This window comes from Oenanthe melanoleuca, chromosome 1 (assembly GCF_029582105.1).
Source record: "Oenanthe melanoleuca isolate GR-GAL-2019-014 chromosome 1, OMel1.0, whole genome shotgun sequence".
NCBI lineage: Eukaryota > Metazoa > Chordata > Aves > Passeriformes > Muscicapidae > Oenanthe > Oenanthe melanoleuca.
This window is the reverse complement of record NC_079333.1, coordinates 79,496,309-79,512,468: the sequence shown is the minus strand read 5'-3', so window position 1 is coordinate 79,512,468 and position 16,160 is coordinate 79,496,309. Positions and strand designations below refer to the sequence as shown.

Below are 16,160 nucleotides of genomic sequence, written 5' to 3'. Positions count from 1 at the left end.
ACAATGGAGTGCCTCAAAGCAGCTTCCTTAGGAAGAAGTGAAGACACACAGACTTCTGGGCTCTGGTTTCATGAGAGATGCCCTGCTACTGCTGCTTCTGAGCCTTCCTTTTACACCAGCTTCATGGGTGAACACTTCTGCCACTCCTGAGGTGAAACTCTGCCATATGTCCCCCTTGCAGAGATGATTCTAGGATAACTGCTGCCAGGCTCTGCTCCTACCCAAGTCAGTGCATCCAGCGGGATGTGACAGCTGCATGAAAGTGACTGCAGGAACAGACTTCTGAAAGAAAATGTTACATAGCATTTGGGTAAGTTATTTGAAAATAGCGAATATGCATGCCTATTTCTGTTCCTCAAGTTCACCCCTCTGCAGAGAGCTTGGATAAATTTGTGTGACCACGTGATTGTAGAAGGAGACGCAGCCTCCGATATTTGCTCATTAGATTCCCTGCCTCTGTATGCAGGTTCCAGATAACCTTTCTTTTTTCAGTAGGCTTCTTTTGTCTGGGACAACCTCCTGGATCCACCTTGCCCTGCCCTTTCTCTGGGATTCTTCTTTTGTTTCAGGCTGGGCAGACTCTCTCTGCCTTCCATTGCTTTCTCAGCAGCCCTGGAGCTGGGTGTCTGCCTCGCCTTGGCTGCTTTATCTGATATACATTGTTTTAAATCTCTGGGTAGGCTCCATAATGACACCTTTATGGTTTCTTTTGGCTTGAACATCCTGAAGACATTTTTTCAGGTTTCTGTTGTTTTTCCTCAGATGCTGTCTCCACCCACGCTAAACCAAGGAGCAGGACACAAGTTGTATTTTGACAGTTCCATAACAGTTCCAGAGTTGTTCTGCTCACCAAATCGGTGGGCCAGTGTCCTGAGGAAGAATTTAAAACTTAGCACAACAGCAACATAAAAGGAAGGTGCTATCAAGAAATCTCCTTGTCATCTGTGAGCTCTTGAGCTTGTGACAGGCTTCAAGAGTAGTACCTATAAAAAGAAAAAGCTTTATATGTCTTTTGGGAAAATGACTCTGGTTATACCTTGGGAAGTGCAGGCCCTAGTGAAGGAATGAGTCAGCTGAGGGGGAAAAACACCTCTAAACCAGCCCACCCACTTCACCTGAAACCGCAGTGTCTGGCTGCATTCCTTTGTAGTTCCTTATCTCAGAAGGGTGGTGCTGAGTAGTTTGGGAACCCCTGTCACTGGCATTTTAGGCTTCATTTGCATATGGTTGAATAGAACCTGAGCAAAGTGCTTTCCCTCCTTAAAACTGGCTCAGCAATTGTTCTCCTGTCTCCTCTAAAATGAAGTAGGGGCATTGTTTCATCTTTTTCCTGATTAATCATTATACAGCTAACCAGACATCTCTCCTAGTTAAAGGATGCACAGAGGCCTAAAAACTGGATGAGCCAGGTGATGCAGATAATAACAAACAAGTTGTAGTTTACACGTGTTACAAATGGTAAGTACATAAACCAGACTCCTCAAATTGTCTGGTTTAACACCTTAAATTAAAGCTCTGTGAAGTCACCCTAAATCTGCAGTTAATTTGAAATTTATTTTTGATTTGTCCAGAATAAAGATTTGCATGCCTGCAAGCTGCAAGCACTGAGAGCACTGTTGCTAAATCAGTTATTTGAATGAAAGATGCTGCCTTTCCCTGAAGTCCTGGCTCTGTTGCATGACCTCTGTTGTGACTATAATTTTGCAGCTGCTGTAGCACATATCAATGCTCTTTTTTTTTATCCTGAGGCAAGCAAAATGCAAATCCAGGTCACGTGGGGTACAAAGACCAGAAAAGTAAGGCATTAATGAAAAATGTCTTGGCTGTGCTCCACTGAAGAATGCTATCCGAAGCACCCTGTTGCCCAACTGCTCCCAGTACAGAGCAGAGGTCTGGAGAGGCACAGGCTGGGAGCTCCAGATTTGTGAGGCATCTTAAGGCAGCAGAAACTTTCACTGGCTGGTGCTCCCATAACAGGTTGGAGGTGTGTATATGACAGTGTGAAGGTGTTCATGAATCACTGAGGAGACTGGCTGCAGTGGGAAGGGTCACACATTTACTTAAACATTGTATTCCTAAGTAAGAGATGCTTTTTCATGAGCATGTGGCCAATACAGAAGGAATTGTGCTGAAAGAAGTCTGTGTAATAAACTGTAATAAGTACAGGGGACAATTGTCATTTTTGTGAAAACTGGTCTTTAAAGGCTAAATACTTCAATGTGACTTCATGGTGATTTGGTGCAATCCTTTGTAGAAAAGATTCCCTGTCTGAGATTCTTAATCCATTCTGCATTAACTTGTGTGACAGTGGTAAGTGTTAGACACATAAATTAGTCAATGGGCACAAATCTGCTGGTGCCACCTTCTTCCAAGCAGACATTTGCAAACAGGAAAATGGAGTACTTTGGCAAATGTTTGTTATGTTTAAATACACAACTGTGATCATTCAGACTAGTAAACAATTAAAACTCAGTAGTTTGATCTCTCCTGGAGTTACTTGTTGTTTGCTAACAAGTAAAACTTGACCTGGACACACAAACCAATTCCAAGAACTATACTTGGCTGCAAACAAGTACATGGCAGTGCCAACTCTTGTTTTCCAGAGAACTGATTGCAGTGACTGATTTCATGTTTCTGCCTCTGCTCTTGCTCAGTGTTTTTTGCTTGTCCCCCATCTGTGCACCCCTGTCTCTATCAGACTGGGGACGGTGAATGATACAGCAGCAACACCTCCTTCCGAGGTGGAAAAGAAGCCGTTCATTAAAAAGCAACTGCACTTTTATAGGATATAGATTGTGGAACACAGGATAGAAAAAGCTCATTGGTCCAAGAAAGGCAACACCTCTTGAAAACGTGCTTTTACCAAAGCAGCACGTAGCTCACGCACTGTTCTGTGATCAACACCAGGTGCCTATCTCTGTTATTAATTCTGTCACTTCTGTTTTCTTTGAGCAGCTTGGGAAAATGCAAACTGCATCTTTCCCTGAATCTTCACCAGTATCCACACACCCCCAAATGCAGTATTATCTGCTACTGGAGAATTCCCACATGGCCACTCTGGTTGCCCTAATGGATTTAATAGGTTTACACTGAGGTAGTGGCTCCTTGGGCTCCGCTGCCCTTGGCACAGTCCCTGCTCTTGGCTGTACCTTGCCCAGCTGCCAGGGAGGCCTGGCAGGCTCCATACTCAGAGGCAGCTCTTGGGATATAAACAGCTGATACACAGCATTTGTACTTCATACCAGCCATGGGTAAGGCCTAGAGCCTTCCCACCTTCAAGCAGGAAGGAGGATTAACAGTAGTAAAGACTACAGGTGAAGGAAAAAAGACAAAGATTGCTCCAAAGATGAAGAATTATCAGGCTCATAAAAGGAGAGAACTTTCCAGGAATGAGCAGAAGTAAAACCCAGTCTCTGTAGCACCTGAAATAGTCCAGCACTTTTTCTTGCCTAGAGTCATTGAGGGTGGTGGGACTTTTCCAGCTCTGTGGTGCTCTGGGCTGTTCTCCAGAACTGACTGGCAAGAAGGGTAATGGCTTGTGGCAGGCTCAGGGAACCTGCAGGCTGGGGGAGAGCTGTGGCTTCACTCTGCAAGGCCTCCTGCATCGCAGATCTCCTCGTTGTGTTCTTCATGGTTGTAGATAAGTACGAATTCTGCTTCCCTGCTTCCAGAGAAGACAAAGCAGGAGTGCTGCCCCATGTAGAGATCCAAGCTCTAAATACATGGCATGGAGTTTGTGTGGTAACCTAGTGCTTACAAAAGCTGTTTATTTTCTCCCAAGGTGTGTGCCAGCACACAGCTTGTTTTGATGCCTCCAAACCATGCTGGCAAATGCTTAAGTCAGCAACGAACAGAGAGATTGGCCAGGTGAGTTGAGGGTGTATCTCCTGTTCCTGCTGGATTCAGTAAGCTCTTGCATTGTATCCCAAATGGCCTTGTAGTGTGCAAAGACAATGGGAGAGCAGTAAATGTGACTAAGCTTTGTAAGAAGCAATAATTGTTCTTCATTGTACTTAATGAATTCTTTGCGTGTGTTTTTTTGTTTTTCTTTTTGTTTTTTTTTTATCATCTACTTTCCATGTTGTAAAATGTATAGAAAAAAGGAGGCAGATGTGGCTCTCTTTTCTGGATGTTTCTCTGTGTTGGTTGTTGTTAATAATTTGCTTTCCTTGGGTCTGAGATGAAATCCTGCCATTTGTTGTACATGCAGCAGTAGGACAAAGAGAAATTCAGTTCTAAGCACTGAAGTCTGTAAAATAGAAGTCTAACTGCTCAGATATGGTGACAATAAGTTATCACATCAGTAGTCTATCAGAAGAAGCCTACATGAAACACATTGGTAAGGTCATGTAGCCCATGAACTTTACAAATATACCATATATATATATATAATGTGACCAAGTGAAGCCTGGGCTGTGACCACCTGTTTTATAAATAAAGGCAACCAAATAAAAATATTCAACAGAAGATAATTGCCTGGAGGAGAATGAATAAAGGAACAGATGAAATCTCTTAAGAGAAGCTGTGTGGGGTCTACCTCCTGAAAGACCCTGCTGGGTGCAGTGACCCTTGAGTAATGGGACTGCTACACGAGCCAGTTGGTGTAAACCAGAGTTTGGATGGGGAAGAGGTGAGCTTTGAAGCAGCTGAGTTAATTCCGGTTTGTGGGGACACAGCAGCAAGCCAGCCTGTGCCTGCCTGTGCTCCTGGGTTTCCAGGAGGAGACACACAAGGCACGGAGCAGTCAGAGTGAAGCCATTTGATGTCACTGACATCAACTCCAAGTCAAAAGGCCGTGTCATGTGTATATAAATATGGCAGGGGCTGCTGAAGAGGAGACCTGGGATGTAAAAAATATCCACTGCTTTGAGATTTGATGCCTGGGAGATGTAGTGGCCGTAGCAGAGATAAGCAGATGCAACAGTCAACTGTATCCGAAAATTTTGATGCCAGCTGTTTTCCTTGTGCCTTTGGAAGCTTTTGAGACTCTACAGCACGGGGAGTAAAAGAGGACAGGACACACTGAAGGCCCAGGATTTCTGGATTAACAAGGTGCTGCTGCAGGAGCTGTGAGGGATCCATGGTGCTGAAAGTTAGGGCCGAGTCCCCGTGGCCAGTTACACCAGAGCAAGAAGACAGGGGAAAACCAGGGGCTGAGAAACCTGGCCACTGCGGTGGGAAAGCTCTTCTCCTCTTTTTCCCCGCTGCAGCGCCTGGAAGTGGGGCGCCGAGCCGCTGCTGCCTGGACGGCTGCCGGCGCTGGCCGTGCCCGAGAGGAGGATCCCGCGGGGCCCGGCAGCGCAGCCCGGCCGGGCGGGGCCGGCCCGGCCGGGGGACCCGAGGCGCGGCTCTTCGCCTCCCGAGCCCGCTATAAGAGCGGCGGGAGCCGTGCTCGGGGCTCGCTGTTGCTAGCTGTTGGTATTCATTGCTGCTGTTCTGTCCCGCTCACAGGCAGGTACGTAGGCAGACACACACACACACGTGTGTTACATGACACGGCGGCACACGCGGTGCGCCGGCAGCCGGGCGTGCGGGGGCGGGCCCGCCGGGAGCGGAGCGGGGCGGCCTGCGATTTCATTTCTCCCTCCTTTTACTTTTATTATTCCCCCTCTTTTTTTTTTTTTTTTTCTTTTTTTTTTTTTTTTTTTTTTCTTTTTTTTTTTTTTCCTTTTCTCCCTCCCCGGTTCGTTGCTCGGGGTGTAAGACGCGGTGCCGGTTCCCTCCGCAGGCCATGTCGTCCGTCAGGATCGAGTGCGTGGCCAAGGAGGGCTGCAGGATCGGCGAGTCGCCCGTGTGGGACCAGAAGGAGGGCGCGCTGCTGTTCGTGGACATCACGGGCAGGAAGGTGTGCCGCTGGAGCCCGCTCACCGGGCAGACGCAGGCCGTTCCCGTGGGTAAGGAGCCGCTGGAACAGCCTGCTGGGACTCGGGCTGTGCCTCGGCACGGTGCTCTGAGCGGGACACCTTCCCTGCAGCCTGGCTTTGTTACCTCCGTGCCAGCACGCTGGGAGACACTAGATACAGACCAGACCTAGTCCTTTCCTTACGACGTTCTGCGACTGGGTTATGTTTAATCTATTTCTTTTCCCCATAAGTTGTCTTTCGTTCCCACTTTGTCCCACTTCTGTTGGTGTCTGCTGTAGCTCTGATGTGAATGATCAATACCCATAACATTTTCTATATTGAGAGAAGATTTCCAATAACGGTTTAAGAAGCTGGTACTTATTTAAGGTAGTGGTGTCACCAGCTAGAGTCTCAATGTTTCAAGTATTTTTTCCGTAAAGGAAGAGACACGCTAACTCACATTGAAAAAGGATTGTAGATTTACTGCTGCATGTGATAAAGTAACTATTTGTGTTGGGAGACAGCTCCTTAAGTGCTTTCCAGTACAATTGATTATTTTCTCATGTTCAATAACACTTGGTGAAAATCAATTTTGCCTACCTATAAGCTGTTCTCATTATTCACTAGAAACTGATCTGAGCTTATCTGCCTTTCAAATTACTGTAGTTGCCAATTTCAAGATGAGAGAAGGCCTGATACTAATTTTGGAAGTGTTGCTTCCCAAACTTAATTCTCTTAACTTAGATGAGGGAGTGTGCTTCTCCCTGCCTTTCCCTCCAAACTGATTTATTCTCAAAGGTGTAGTCTTTTCCTTGTAGCCTCTCTGGAGATGTGAAGGCAGAGTTTGTGCAGTGAATGGTAGGGCGGCTGTGTCCTCATGCACCCCTTTGCTCTGAGGTGCCTTGTCAGGAAGGTATGGAGCTGTTCTTGTGGCTGTAGGGGCACCTGGATGTCCAACACCTTCAGTGGACAGCTGTGCTTGGGAGCTGCTCCCCCCCGGGTCAGAGGAATGCTCTGGGTGCTGCCCAGGAGGAAAGACTTCTCTAAGCCATGGCCCCAGGCGTTTTCCTGGGAGAGTAAAAGTAGACTTGCAATCCCATGCTCTGCTAGGAAAGCCCCTGTTGCTGATACAGGCAGAAAACCACTTTTATTAGTGTGGCTACTGGCAATCTGAAGAGCAGCAAAATTGTTACATGTGGCAGGTGCCACACACATCTAAGGGGACTCTGCTGCTCTCTGTGCTGGCATGGGAACAAGGAGTGGAAGCAGTGTCAATGAGCCCCAGACCACCAGCAGCCTCGGCTGCTAAAGCTGAGCTTGTAGTCAGGCTCATCCCCAGCGCTGGGGGCAAATGGCATTCAGATTTCTGTCATGGTTGTACTGCTGCCAGGGCTCCAAAGGGAAGGGATATCCTCAGCCATGAGCAAACAGCTGGAAAGGAGCAGTTCCTCTTGTCACCCAGTGGTGGCTGGTGGTGATTATAAGTGTTTGTGGAAGTATTACCTAATTATAGCCCTGCAAAGCCATAAATACAAGAAATGTTTCAGTTTTGAATTAGAAAATTAGTGATTTTTCCCATTTCTCCCAGACTTTGTTGCCCTGCCTAAAGTTATTATTCCTTGGATTGCCTCTGATTGTAGGTTTTTACAGAAATGTTGTCTTCACACTCACTGTTTTTTTTTTACTAATTCCTGTATAATAACCTGCAATTGAGGTCTTATGCATAATAGCTCATGTGAGTGTAAACTAATGACAGCGCATTTTAATTTTCTGGTTTGTTTTAGCTCTTGGGAAGCTCTGCCACTCCTTGGTGTGTTTTTGATGCTGCTGGAGGTTTGTGGCAGAGTGTGGTGTGGGGGGTGTCTCTCCTGCCCAGTGTGACCTGCCCCAGTGCAGAGATACTCTGCCTCCATCACTGCAGGGTTCATTGGCACAGCAGCTGTGCTAAATAAACACAGTTGCTCTACAGCTATAGGCAATTGATTTTTCCCTTGGAAAGAGGGGAACCTACACAGTAAGCTACTGTAAAAAGCACATGTTCTTGTCCCCCCTTTATAAACTTTTTTTTTTTTTTTTTTAATAAAGCATCTATCACACAACTAGGTGCTGGTAATGATTATAGCTCCTGGGAGCAGCGGTAATACTCAAGTTCATGTGACATAATCTGTTTCTATTTAAACATCAGTTTTGTTTGTAGAAAAGCAGGTTGTTTCTCTTGCTTTTTGCTGAGTTCAGTTGGCATGTCTAAGTGGACAGAAAAGAAATGTCTCCTCATAGCACATCTCACTTTTCAATTTCACCCTGTTTCCAGATGCTCCTGTGAGCTCCGTGGCTCTCCGGCAGTCTGGGGATTATGTCATCACCCTAGGAACCAGATTTGCTGCTTTGAAATGGAAAGAGCAGCTGGTAACCAGCCTTACTCAAGTGGACAAGGATAAAGTAAATACCCGATTCAATGATGGGAAGGTGGATCCTGCAGGGAGGTATTTCGCAGGTATGCTGCAGGCGCTTTCTTCCCTCTGGTGCTTGCTGGTTTTGGTGATAAGATGCAATGATCAGTTGTAGATGCAGCAAGTTTTCCTTCATAGTTAAATGGTGGGGATCTTTTTTTTGTTGTCTTCAAACAGAGTTTAAACCCATTTACAAATCTGTTTATATCAGCTGGGTACTATCTAATCTGGACTATTTCATTAAAAAGAGGCCAACTACTCAGAGCCTGCCTGGTTTAAGATACTGGCTTTGCCTCTTTCCTGTCAGCTGCTTGTTTTGAATACTGGAAGGGTGCCAGAAGAAAATACTTTTTCATTGAGAAATTTATTATATTGTGTGGTTTGTTCTCTGTTACTCAGAATATTATTTCTAAAAGCTAAGGGTCTATTCATCCTGGAGATGAGAAGGCTCAGGGGATCCCACCTGAATATATAAATACCTGACTGGGGAGGGAGTAAAAGAGATAGAAGCCAGGCTCTGCTCAGTAATGTCCACTGAAAGATCAGAAGGAGTGGGAACAAACTGAAACTCAGCCAATTCTGTCTGAACATAAGAAAACTCTTTTACTGAGGATGATCAAACAGTGGAACAGGTTGTCCAGAGAGAGTATGGAGTCTTCATCCATGGAGATCTTCAACACCCAGCACTGGTGGGAGGAACCTGCAGTGTTTGATCCGGTTCTGAGCAAGGGGTGATCCTGGATGATGTCCAGAGGTGTCCTCCAGCCTCAGCTGTGATCCTGTCCTCCTGTGTTTTAAAACACCATCCTGTGCTTCTGCTGTGTTGTTCAGTTCAAAGGCCAGCCTTAATCTGCCTTTATCCAGCCTCTCAAGAGCCAGTCTCAGCTGCCAACTTTAACCTCCAAAGATGAGATTTGCTTTAAAAGAGGCTTTAATGTAAGACTCAATCTGAGGGAGGAGGTAATTTTTTTCCACTCTCTCAGCTCTATAAGACATTAAGATTTATTGTAAGTTAAATGCCAACCACACCTGTTTTAATATATGAATGACTGAATAAAACTTTTTTCAGGAATCATTCTGCACACCATTTGTGCCCCAGAAATGTCCAACAAAAGAACAAAGGCTGTGTTTTGCCACCTTCTGCTAAAAGCAAGCACTTTGGAAGTCTACCTTTCCCTTTTGCTTTTAGCTCAGTTTCTTCCTCGAATTTCAGAAGCCCCCTGCACAGCTCCATCCTACACTGGCAGTGTGATCAGCATCATAGTGAGAGGCTGCCCCTGAACCTGGAGGAGAGTCCATTTACTCTGAACCTGCTTTCTCCCTTTGGCTCTGCACAGGTACAATGGCAGAGGAGACCCGTCCTGCAGTGCTGGAGAGACACCAGGGCTCTCTGTACACGCTCTTCCCCGACCTCTCAGTGGTGAAGCACTTTGACCAGGTGGACATTTCTAATGGGCTGGACTGGTCACTGGATCACAGAACCTTCTTTTACATTGACAGCTTGTCCTACTCGGTGGATGCCTTTGATTATGACCTCCAAACTGGAAAAATTGGTATGAATGGCTGCATTCTAAACTATTTGTGCTTGAAGATTGTGATGTTTGTTTCTGCTCTGGTTATTACCCAGATGATCAGAGCTTTGGGAGCAATTACCCAGAAACCTCTTTGGAGCAGAACAACAGAAGCCGTGTTAACATCTGTCTGCGTAGGCTCCTGGCTCAAACCAGTCAGGGTCGTTTGGTAATGCTATAAAGTATTTAAATTGCCTGGCAGTTTGAGTAGGACTACTGTTACTAAACACGAGGCATATCTGATCTTCCAGTAAAAAGGACAAAGTGTATCTCATCTGTCTCTTCCCATGGCTGCGTGTTTCTTGTTACTGGCAGCACAGGCAAAGTGACAGCAAGCTTGTAGCCTTGTGCAAAACCTCTGCCAGTTTCCCTGGATATTTTTTTCACTCTTCACCCTGTTTTATGTTTTAAAATACAAGCTACTAAATGAAGATTCTGCAGAAAGAACAAGGCAACAACGGTAGCAGTAACTCAAAGCTTCCTTCATTAATTTAAAAGAAAACAACGCCTTAAGGGCTTCTACAAGCTCGGGCAAAAGAAAAATTCCGGTGACTTGGACTAGTAATTTGCTTTTGACTGTATGGGCTGTAATATTTTGCTTTAAAAGAACCAAGCCAATTTGATATTTAGTTTTAAACCTCTGAATTTAAAGTAATTTTGGATTTAGCACCTTGTCCTAATGTCTCTCTGCTATGGCTTACAGCTGAATTTTTCCTTGGGAAATAAGGTACTTCTCTCTCTCACTTCTTCTTGCTCATTCTTTCTGTGGGCAGTTTGACAATCCCCAGGAGCAAAAGGGAAACTCATTAAAAATATTGCTGCATATGAGAAACATTGAAGCTGTCAGAGCATAAAATAAACAATGTTGGGAAGTTCAGTTTAATTTTCTTTAATAACAGTGGATAAAAGTTCAGATAGAGTTGTTTGTTTTTAGGTCGATAATGTGCCTTTGAAATTGATGCTTTTCCTAACTCTCTGTTTATGTAAGCTCTCAGTTTATAGATCTGAAGGTCAGTTTTGTGTTGAAACAGTGATTATTGGCACGTTCCAGCAGACTGTTTGAAAAGTCTCCAGCTGGAGCAGCCCACACTTGAAATTATTCAAACTGCTTTTAGAACAAGTAATTAATTTTATGAATATATCTAATATTAATTTATTCAGTTACTCATTTAATATTGTAAGTAGGGGACAACGAGTGGTGCAGTAGAAATGAATGCCAGAAAGAAGGATTATACTTTCAATGGATAGAAACTGATCCACAGGCTTTCATGCTGAGAAACAACTGTCTCGAGAAACAAACAGGGCAGCAGACACAATCTATTTCTTTCATGGGCAAAAAACTCAGGGCCTCAGCACAGCTTTTGGAAATAATAGTACAAATAACTCTGCTGGGCTGTGACTGATAAAAATTTTAACAACTGTGTCACTCAGTTCTGTGGTTTTTCTACCCTGCAGGCAACCGTAGGAGTATATACAAACTGGAAAAAGAGGAGAGCATTCCAGATGGGATGTGCATTGACACAGAAGGCAAACTCTGGGTGGCTTGTTATGATGGTGGGAGAGTGATTCGCCTTGATCCTGAGACAGGTAAGTCCTTGCAAAAGACAGACTGGATTTTGTGTTAAACAAAACAAAATGAAGAAATAAAAACAGAGTGAGAGGTGGGGTTTTTTCACCTCACAGAAATGGTATATCTGCTCTTTTTTTAAAATTCTGCTTTTTTTGCTTTTTAAAAAAATATTATTATTTTGAACAATTTTATGTCCATACTCTCAAAAATTACCTTTATAAATAAGTCTCCTTTGTTCGCAGCATCTGTTGTGTTGGAAAAGATAAAGTTGCTAAGGAGTCTACTTGTGAATTGTTTGAGTTAGCATCCTCTTCATCCTCCAAAATTAAGACCAGTGTTTATCTCATTGATAAATGGGAAAGATTACTTAAACCATTTTTGAGTCTTGTTTCTTCATTTAGTATATCATTTTTGGCAGCCTACTGGATTTTATTGCAAGTCCCACAGGACACTAATGCCAGCAACATCTTTTTTATTGTTGGAAGTTACTTGCACGATCGATTTTGCAATGAAATAATTAAAAAATGTTTAATGAATTCCACAGCATTTTATCATTCCCACAGTAATGTCTTGGGTGTGCCCATTGTCTGAGTCTGTTGTTCAATGCTGCTCTCATTTGGACTCTAGTGAAGTGCCAGGGATGATTTACTCTGGGTAGAAAACACATGTAAGTCACTCAAGGGAAACTGAACCACACTGGCTGCAAGGGGCCACTGGTGAGAATGGGAGCATGATTTTGTCAGATCCCAGACAGCACAAATTTGCATCATGCAGCAGAAGAGCAATGCACAGGGATACATCTGGAGCCTAGTAGAGGGCTTGGGGTTTTGTGGGAGTGTAGATTCAGGGATTCCAGTGCCTTGACTGCAGCACACATCAGACCCTGGCATATGTGCACCCACATCATCTCATTCTGGTGGGCAGAACACTCCTTGGTGACATCCACCAGCCCTCTGAATACCCTCCTGGGATAGTAGATTTAATAATTTTTTCCTCCCTCGTTCATTATTTCTACCTTTTCCCTGCCTGGCTTTTTTTTTTTTCTCCCTGATCTTTTTTTTTCTTACTTTTTTCACTTGTTTTCCTTCTCCCTTTTGGAGGTGTTTTCATATGAGAAAGCTAGAAGGAATAGTGTCTATGAGCAGATGCATAGGGACAGTAAGACTATTGATGGCAGAGTATATGTCACTAATGCACTCCCAGTCTTTAACTATGCTCACAGATGGATGAGGTACTGATGTGTTGGTAGTGTATTTCTCTTCCATGAACCTGTTCTCTCTCCCTCTCACCCATGACATAGCACCTGCAGGGAGCAGTGTTACAACATTTCACAGAGTAAGTGTCCATGTCAAAAGGAGCCACCTATCTTTTGTGGAAAAAACCTCATGCTTACCTGCCCTCTCATGCTATCATTTCAAAGTAATATCTAAAATCTGAAATTTGATGAATTCTGAATGGATTGTAATTCTTTAGGGAGATAATCTAGACAGGTTTGAAGAGAATTCTGTGAAAGCCTCTTTTAATGCACCCTAGCCATTAAGTGTGGCTTGAATGGCTGTCAGCCAGTTGCAGATACATCTGCTGATAAAGAGCTCATCTAAAGCACGAGAGGGATTTCCAGGTTTCAGTGATAACAAAGCCTGGACTTTGTTTCTAGGACAATGGGATGAGGAAACTTGTTGGTTTGGCATCTTTCCTAAGTGAAGGTTTTGAGGTCCAGGGTGAAGCAGAGTTTTTGGGTCAAGGCTTCTTTAGCAGAGATAGCTGCTGCCTTTAGATTGAGGATGTGCTACAGGGAAAGGCTGGTGGCTTGTCCCACAGGGTTTGCAAAGGACTCAAGGGATGTCTAACTTACATGTTACCAAGTCTTGTCCTAGTTTCTGATCACTTAGTGACCTGCTAGTTTTATTCTTTAAATTGAAATCCTAGAACAATCAAGGCTGGAAAAGTCTTCCATGATCATCAAGTCAAACCATCAACCAGCACTGCTAAGCCCACCCCTAAATCATGTCTTTAAGTACCACATCTACATAGTTTTTAAATACTTCCAGGGATGGTGATTCTACCACCTCCCTGGGCAGCCTTTTCTAATGCTTGACAACCTTTTCAGTGAAGAAATTTTTCCTAATGTCCAATCTAGACTGCAATTGAATATTTTATAGTTCTTCCTAAGGATTGTTTTTAATATCCTTTGACTTTTATAATATCAAGAAGATTTGCAATCTCTCTTCTGTAGAGACCAAGAACAGAGTAATACTTCAGATAGATTGTAGAGCATCAGGGTGCAGATTTTCTTGAAACTGGAGAGACACAGGGAGACACTTCAGATATAATTGTAAATTATATCTTCCAGGCTGTTATCCACTGAGAGCACTCTACAACTGCAGCCAGGGTCTATCCCCTTGTCTTGGGGCTTGTGCCTCTTTTCCTACAGTCTATGTTTTTTCCTTTTGAATGCCCTTCCCACTCACTTTCTCCTAGACTTGGTGTGAGTCAGTTTCTACATCAAAATTACTTTACTGCTATTTTAACACTAAAATTAGCTGCTGTAGGGGGACCAAGCCATTTACACATGCAGTTGGGAGTTCAGAGAAGTGACACATTTTGTAAGGAATTTCATGTGCTTTAGCATATTTCTAGAAAGAGAAATTCACTTGTAGATCCATAGAATAGGCATAATGGGAATAGGCTGTTATTGCCCAGAATTAGCAGAAATTTTGGAAAAACCTGCTGCAAGATGTCTTGGCAGCCTTCTGGTTAGGGCTAGAGGGGATCTGCTCACTACCATCATTAAGTCCGTAGTTATTTGTTGGGATAATAAATGCGTAGTACTATTTATGGCAGTGCTAGCTTTTTATAAGCACCAGACATTGTCCCATGATCCCTATTTTATGCCAGCTTGATGTGAAAGGCTATTGAAATTTCAGGAAAAGCTTCCAGGAATTAATCTTCCTTAACCGCAGGCAGCAGAGGTGTAGCAGGAGCTACGCCTCCGTAACGCTGCACGAGGTCTGCTCGCTCTAGGCTGCCTTTGTAGTTAAAAGCAGAAAAGTCAGCAGGTCTAGGGTGTGATTCATGTGACTGTTTTAGAGAGGAATTCTATCCCATTTCCATTGACTCCATGGGCAACCTAGATGACGAGCTCAGATATGTGTTTGTGCCATGGATGTTAGCGTTTAATTAGAGGACAAGCTGGGATTGAAGTGGGATTTGTTGGTGATACCTGAAACTGAAACTTGTCAAATGATACATCATCAACAACAGGGTTCACAGAAGTCTGGTTTCTCCCTGTTATGGTGCTCATCAGTCAGGATGGGACCTCCCCCAGCCCTGGTTCCCATTTTTGCAGAGCACTTGGCTCCACAACAGTTATTTGCGATAATTTGTTTAAATTTCTTGTTCTAAGTAGTCAAACAGGAAATCTCATGCATGTTTTCCTCCAGGAAAAAGACTCCAGACTGTGAAACTTCCCGTAGACAAAACAACTTCCTGCTGTTTTGGAGGAAAGGATTATTCAGAAATGTATGTGACTTCTGCTAGTGATGGCATGGATAAAGAGTGGCTTTCACGGCAACCACAGGCTGGTGGGGTTTTCAAGGTGAATGATACTTTCTGCTTTCATTTTAGAAGGCCATATTTTCAGTCCTGATTTTTTCAGGTAACAAAACCCCAGTTGGTAGTGGTGGGAAGCTGGAAAAAGACAGTTGTTAGAACATTGATCATATATGTTAAGCTGTTGTTTGCATTTTTTGTTCCTATTGCAGAAAGTTAAATGCATATAGAGATTTGAAGATATTTCAGGGTTTAAACTTTGTACCAATGCTGATAGTCAAATTTTCTGTGCAATCATCTCTTTACACTTCTACCTCTCCCAATGCTGTTTGCATTTTCTATTTATGGAAAGGATGGGTAAATACATGTCTTAATCAGCGGCAGATAAAAGCATCTGCTTTTATTTACTTTCTAGTTAATTATCACAAGGTTATCTCTTTAAAAAATTGTTCCACTGGGATTTGTTTTAAAGCGCTGCCCTTTGTGTGTGCATGCCGAAGGTTACATTGTGAACTGCAGAATTAAGGCTTAGCAGTATCTAAGAGAAGAGGCTTTTGGGGAATGGACTCTGGCCTGTGATTACTGAGCTTTAGAGAAAGAGCATGCATTGAAATTCCAGGCTGTGATGAGCTGATGTGTGCAAAATATGGTAGGATGTCAAATTGGAGGACACAGTCCTTTTCTAAATTAAAGCATGTCTAGCTGTGTAAGTAAACCAAGTATCTGATAGTGGTGAATTGTTGCTCTAACTTATGTTTGCTTTTTTTTCTCTGTGTTTTAACAGATAACAGGACTGGGGGTAAAAGGAATTCCACCATATCCATTTGCAGGTTAAACACACTCTTCAGAATGGATTAGAGAGGGCTGATTTATGCAAGACAAGTCTGAAGGTCTTATTCTGGTGTTCAGCATCTTTTGCTTTGAAACCGTAAGACCATTATAATATTTCATCAGGAAAGGATGCAAAAACTACTGAAATACACGGAATATTTTAAAACTGATCTTTTCTCTCCCTTTAAACTTACTTTAAATATATGATGGTACTTTTTCTCTTGTGCTAAAAAGATTGTCATCCTAATAAGCTATTGTTGTAATTCTATTTTATGATTAAATAATATTTTAATAATTTTTTATTGAGTATTTTTCTGTCTTATTTGCAACTTATGCTATATTG

At 43.3% G+C, this 16,160-nt stretch overlaps 1 protein-coding gene across 2 annotated transcripts; it reads left to right on the top strand.

Moving 5' to 3' along the window:
• The first annotated feature begins 5,348 nt into the window (after positions 1-5,348).
• On the top strand, positions 5,349-16,115 carry LOC130253026 (regucalcin). Of its 2 annotated transcripts, none has more exons than XM_056491252.1 (7): positions 5,349-5,455; positions 5,729-5,894; positions 8,155-8,337; positions 9,631-9,846; positions 11,320-11,451; positions 14,878-15,032; positions 15,771-16,115. In XM_056491252.1, the coding sequence occupies exons 2-7, from the start codon at positions 5,732-5,734 to the stop codon at positions 15,819-15,821; spliced, it is 900 nt and encodes a 299-aa protein (XP_056347227.1). In that variant the 5' UTR covers positions 5,349-5,455; positions 5,729-5,731; the 3' UTR covers positions 15,822-16,115. The 2 variants fall into 2 exon arrangements, with proteins under 2 accessions (XP_056347227.1, XP_056347237.1); XM_056491262.1 differs by lacking the exon at positions 5,349-5,455 and adding an exon at positions 5,460-5,510.
• Positions 16,116-16,160: the final 45 nt, after the last annotated feature.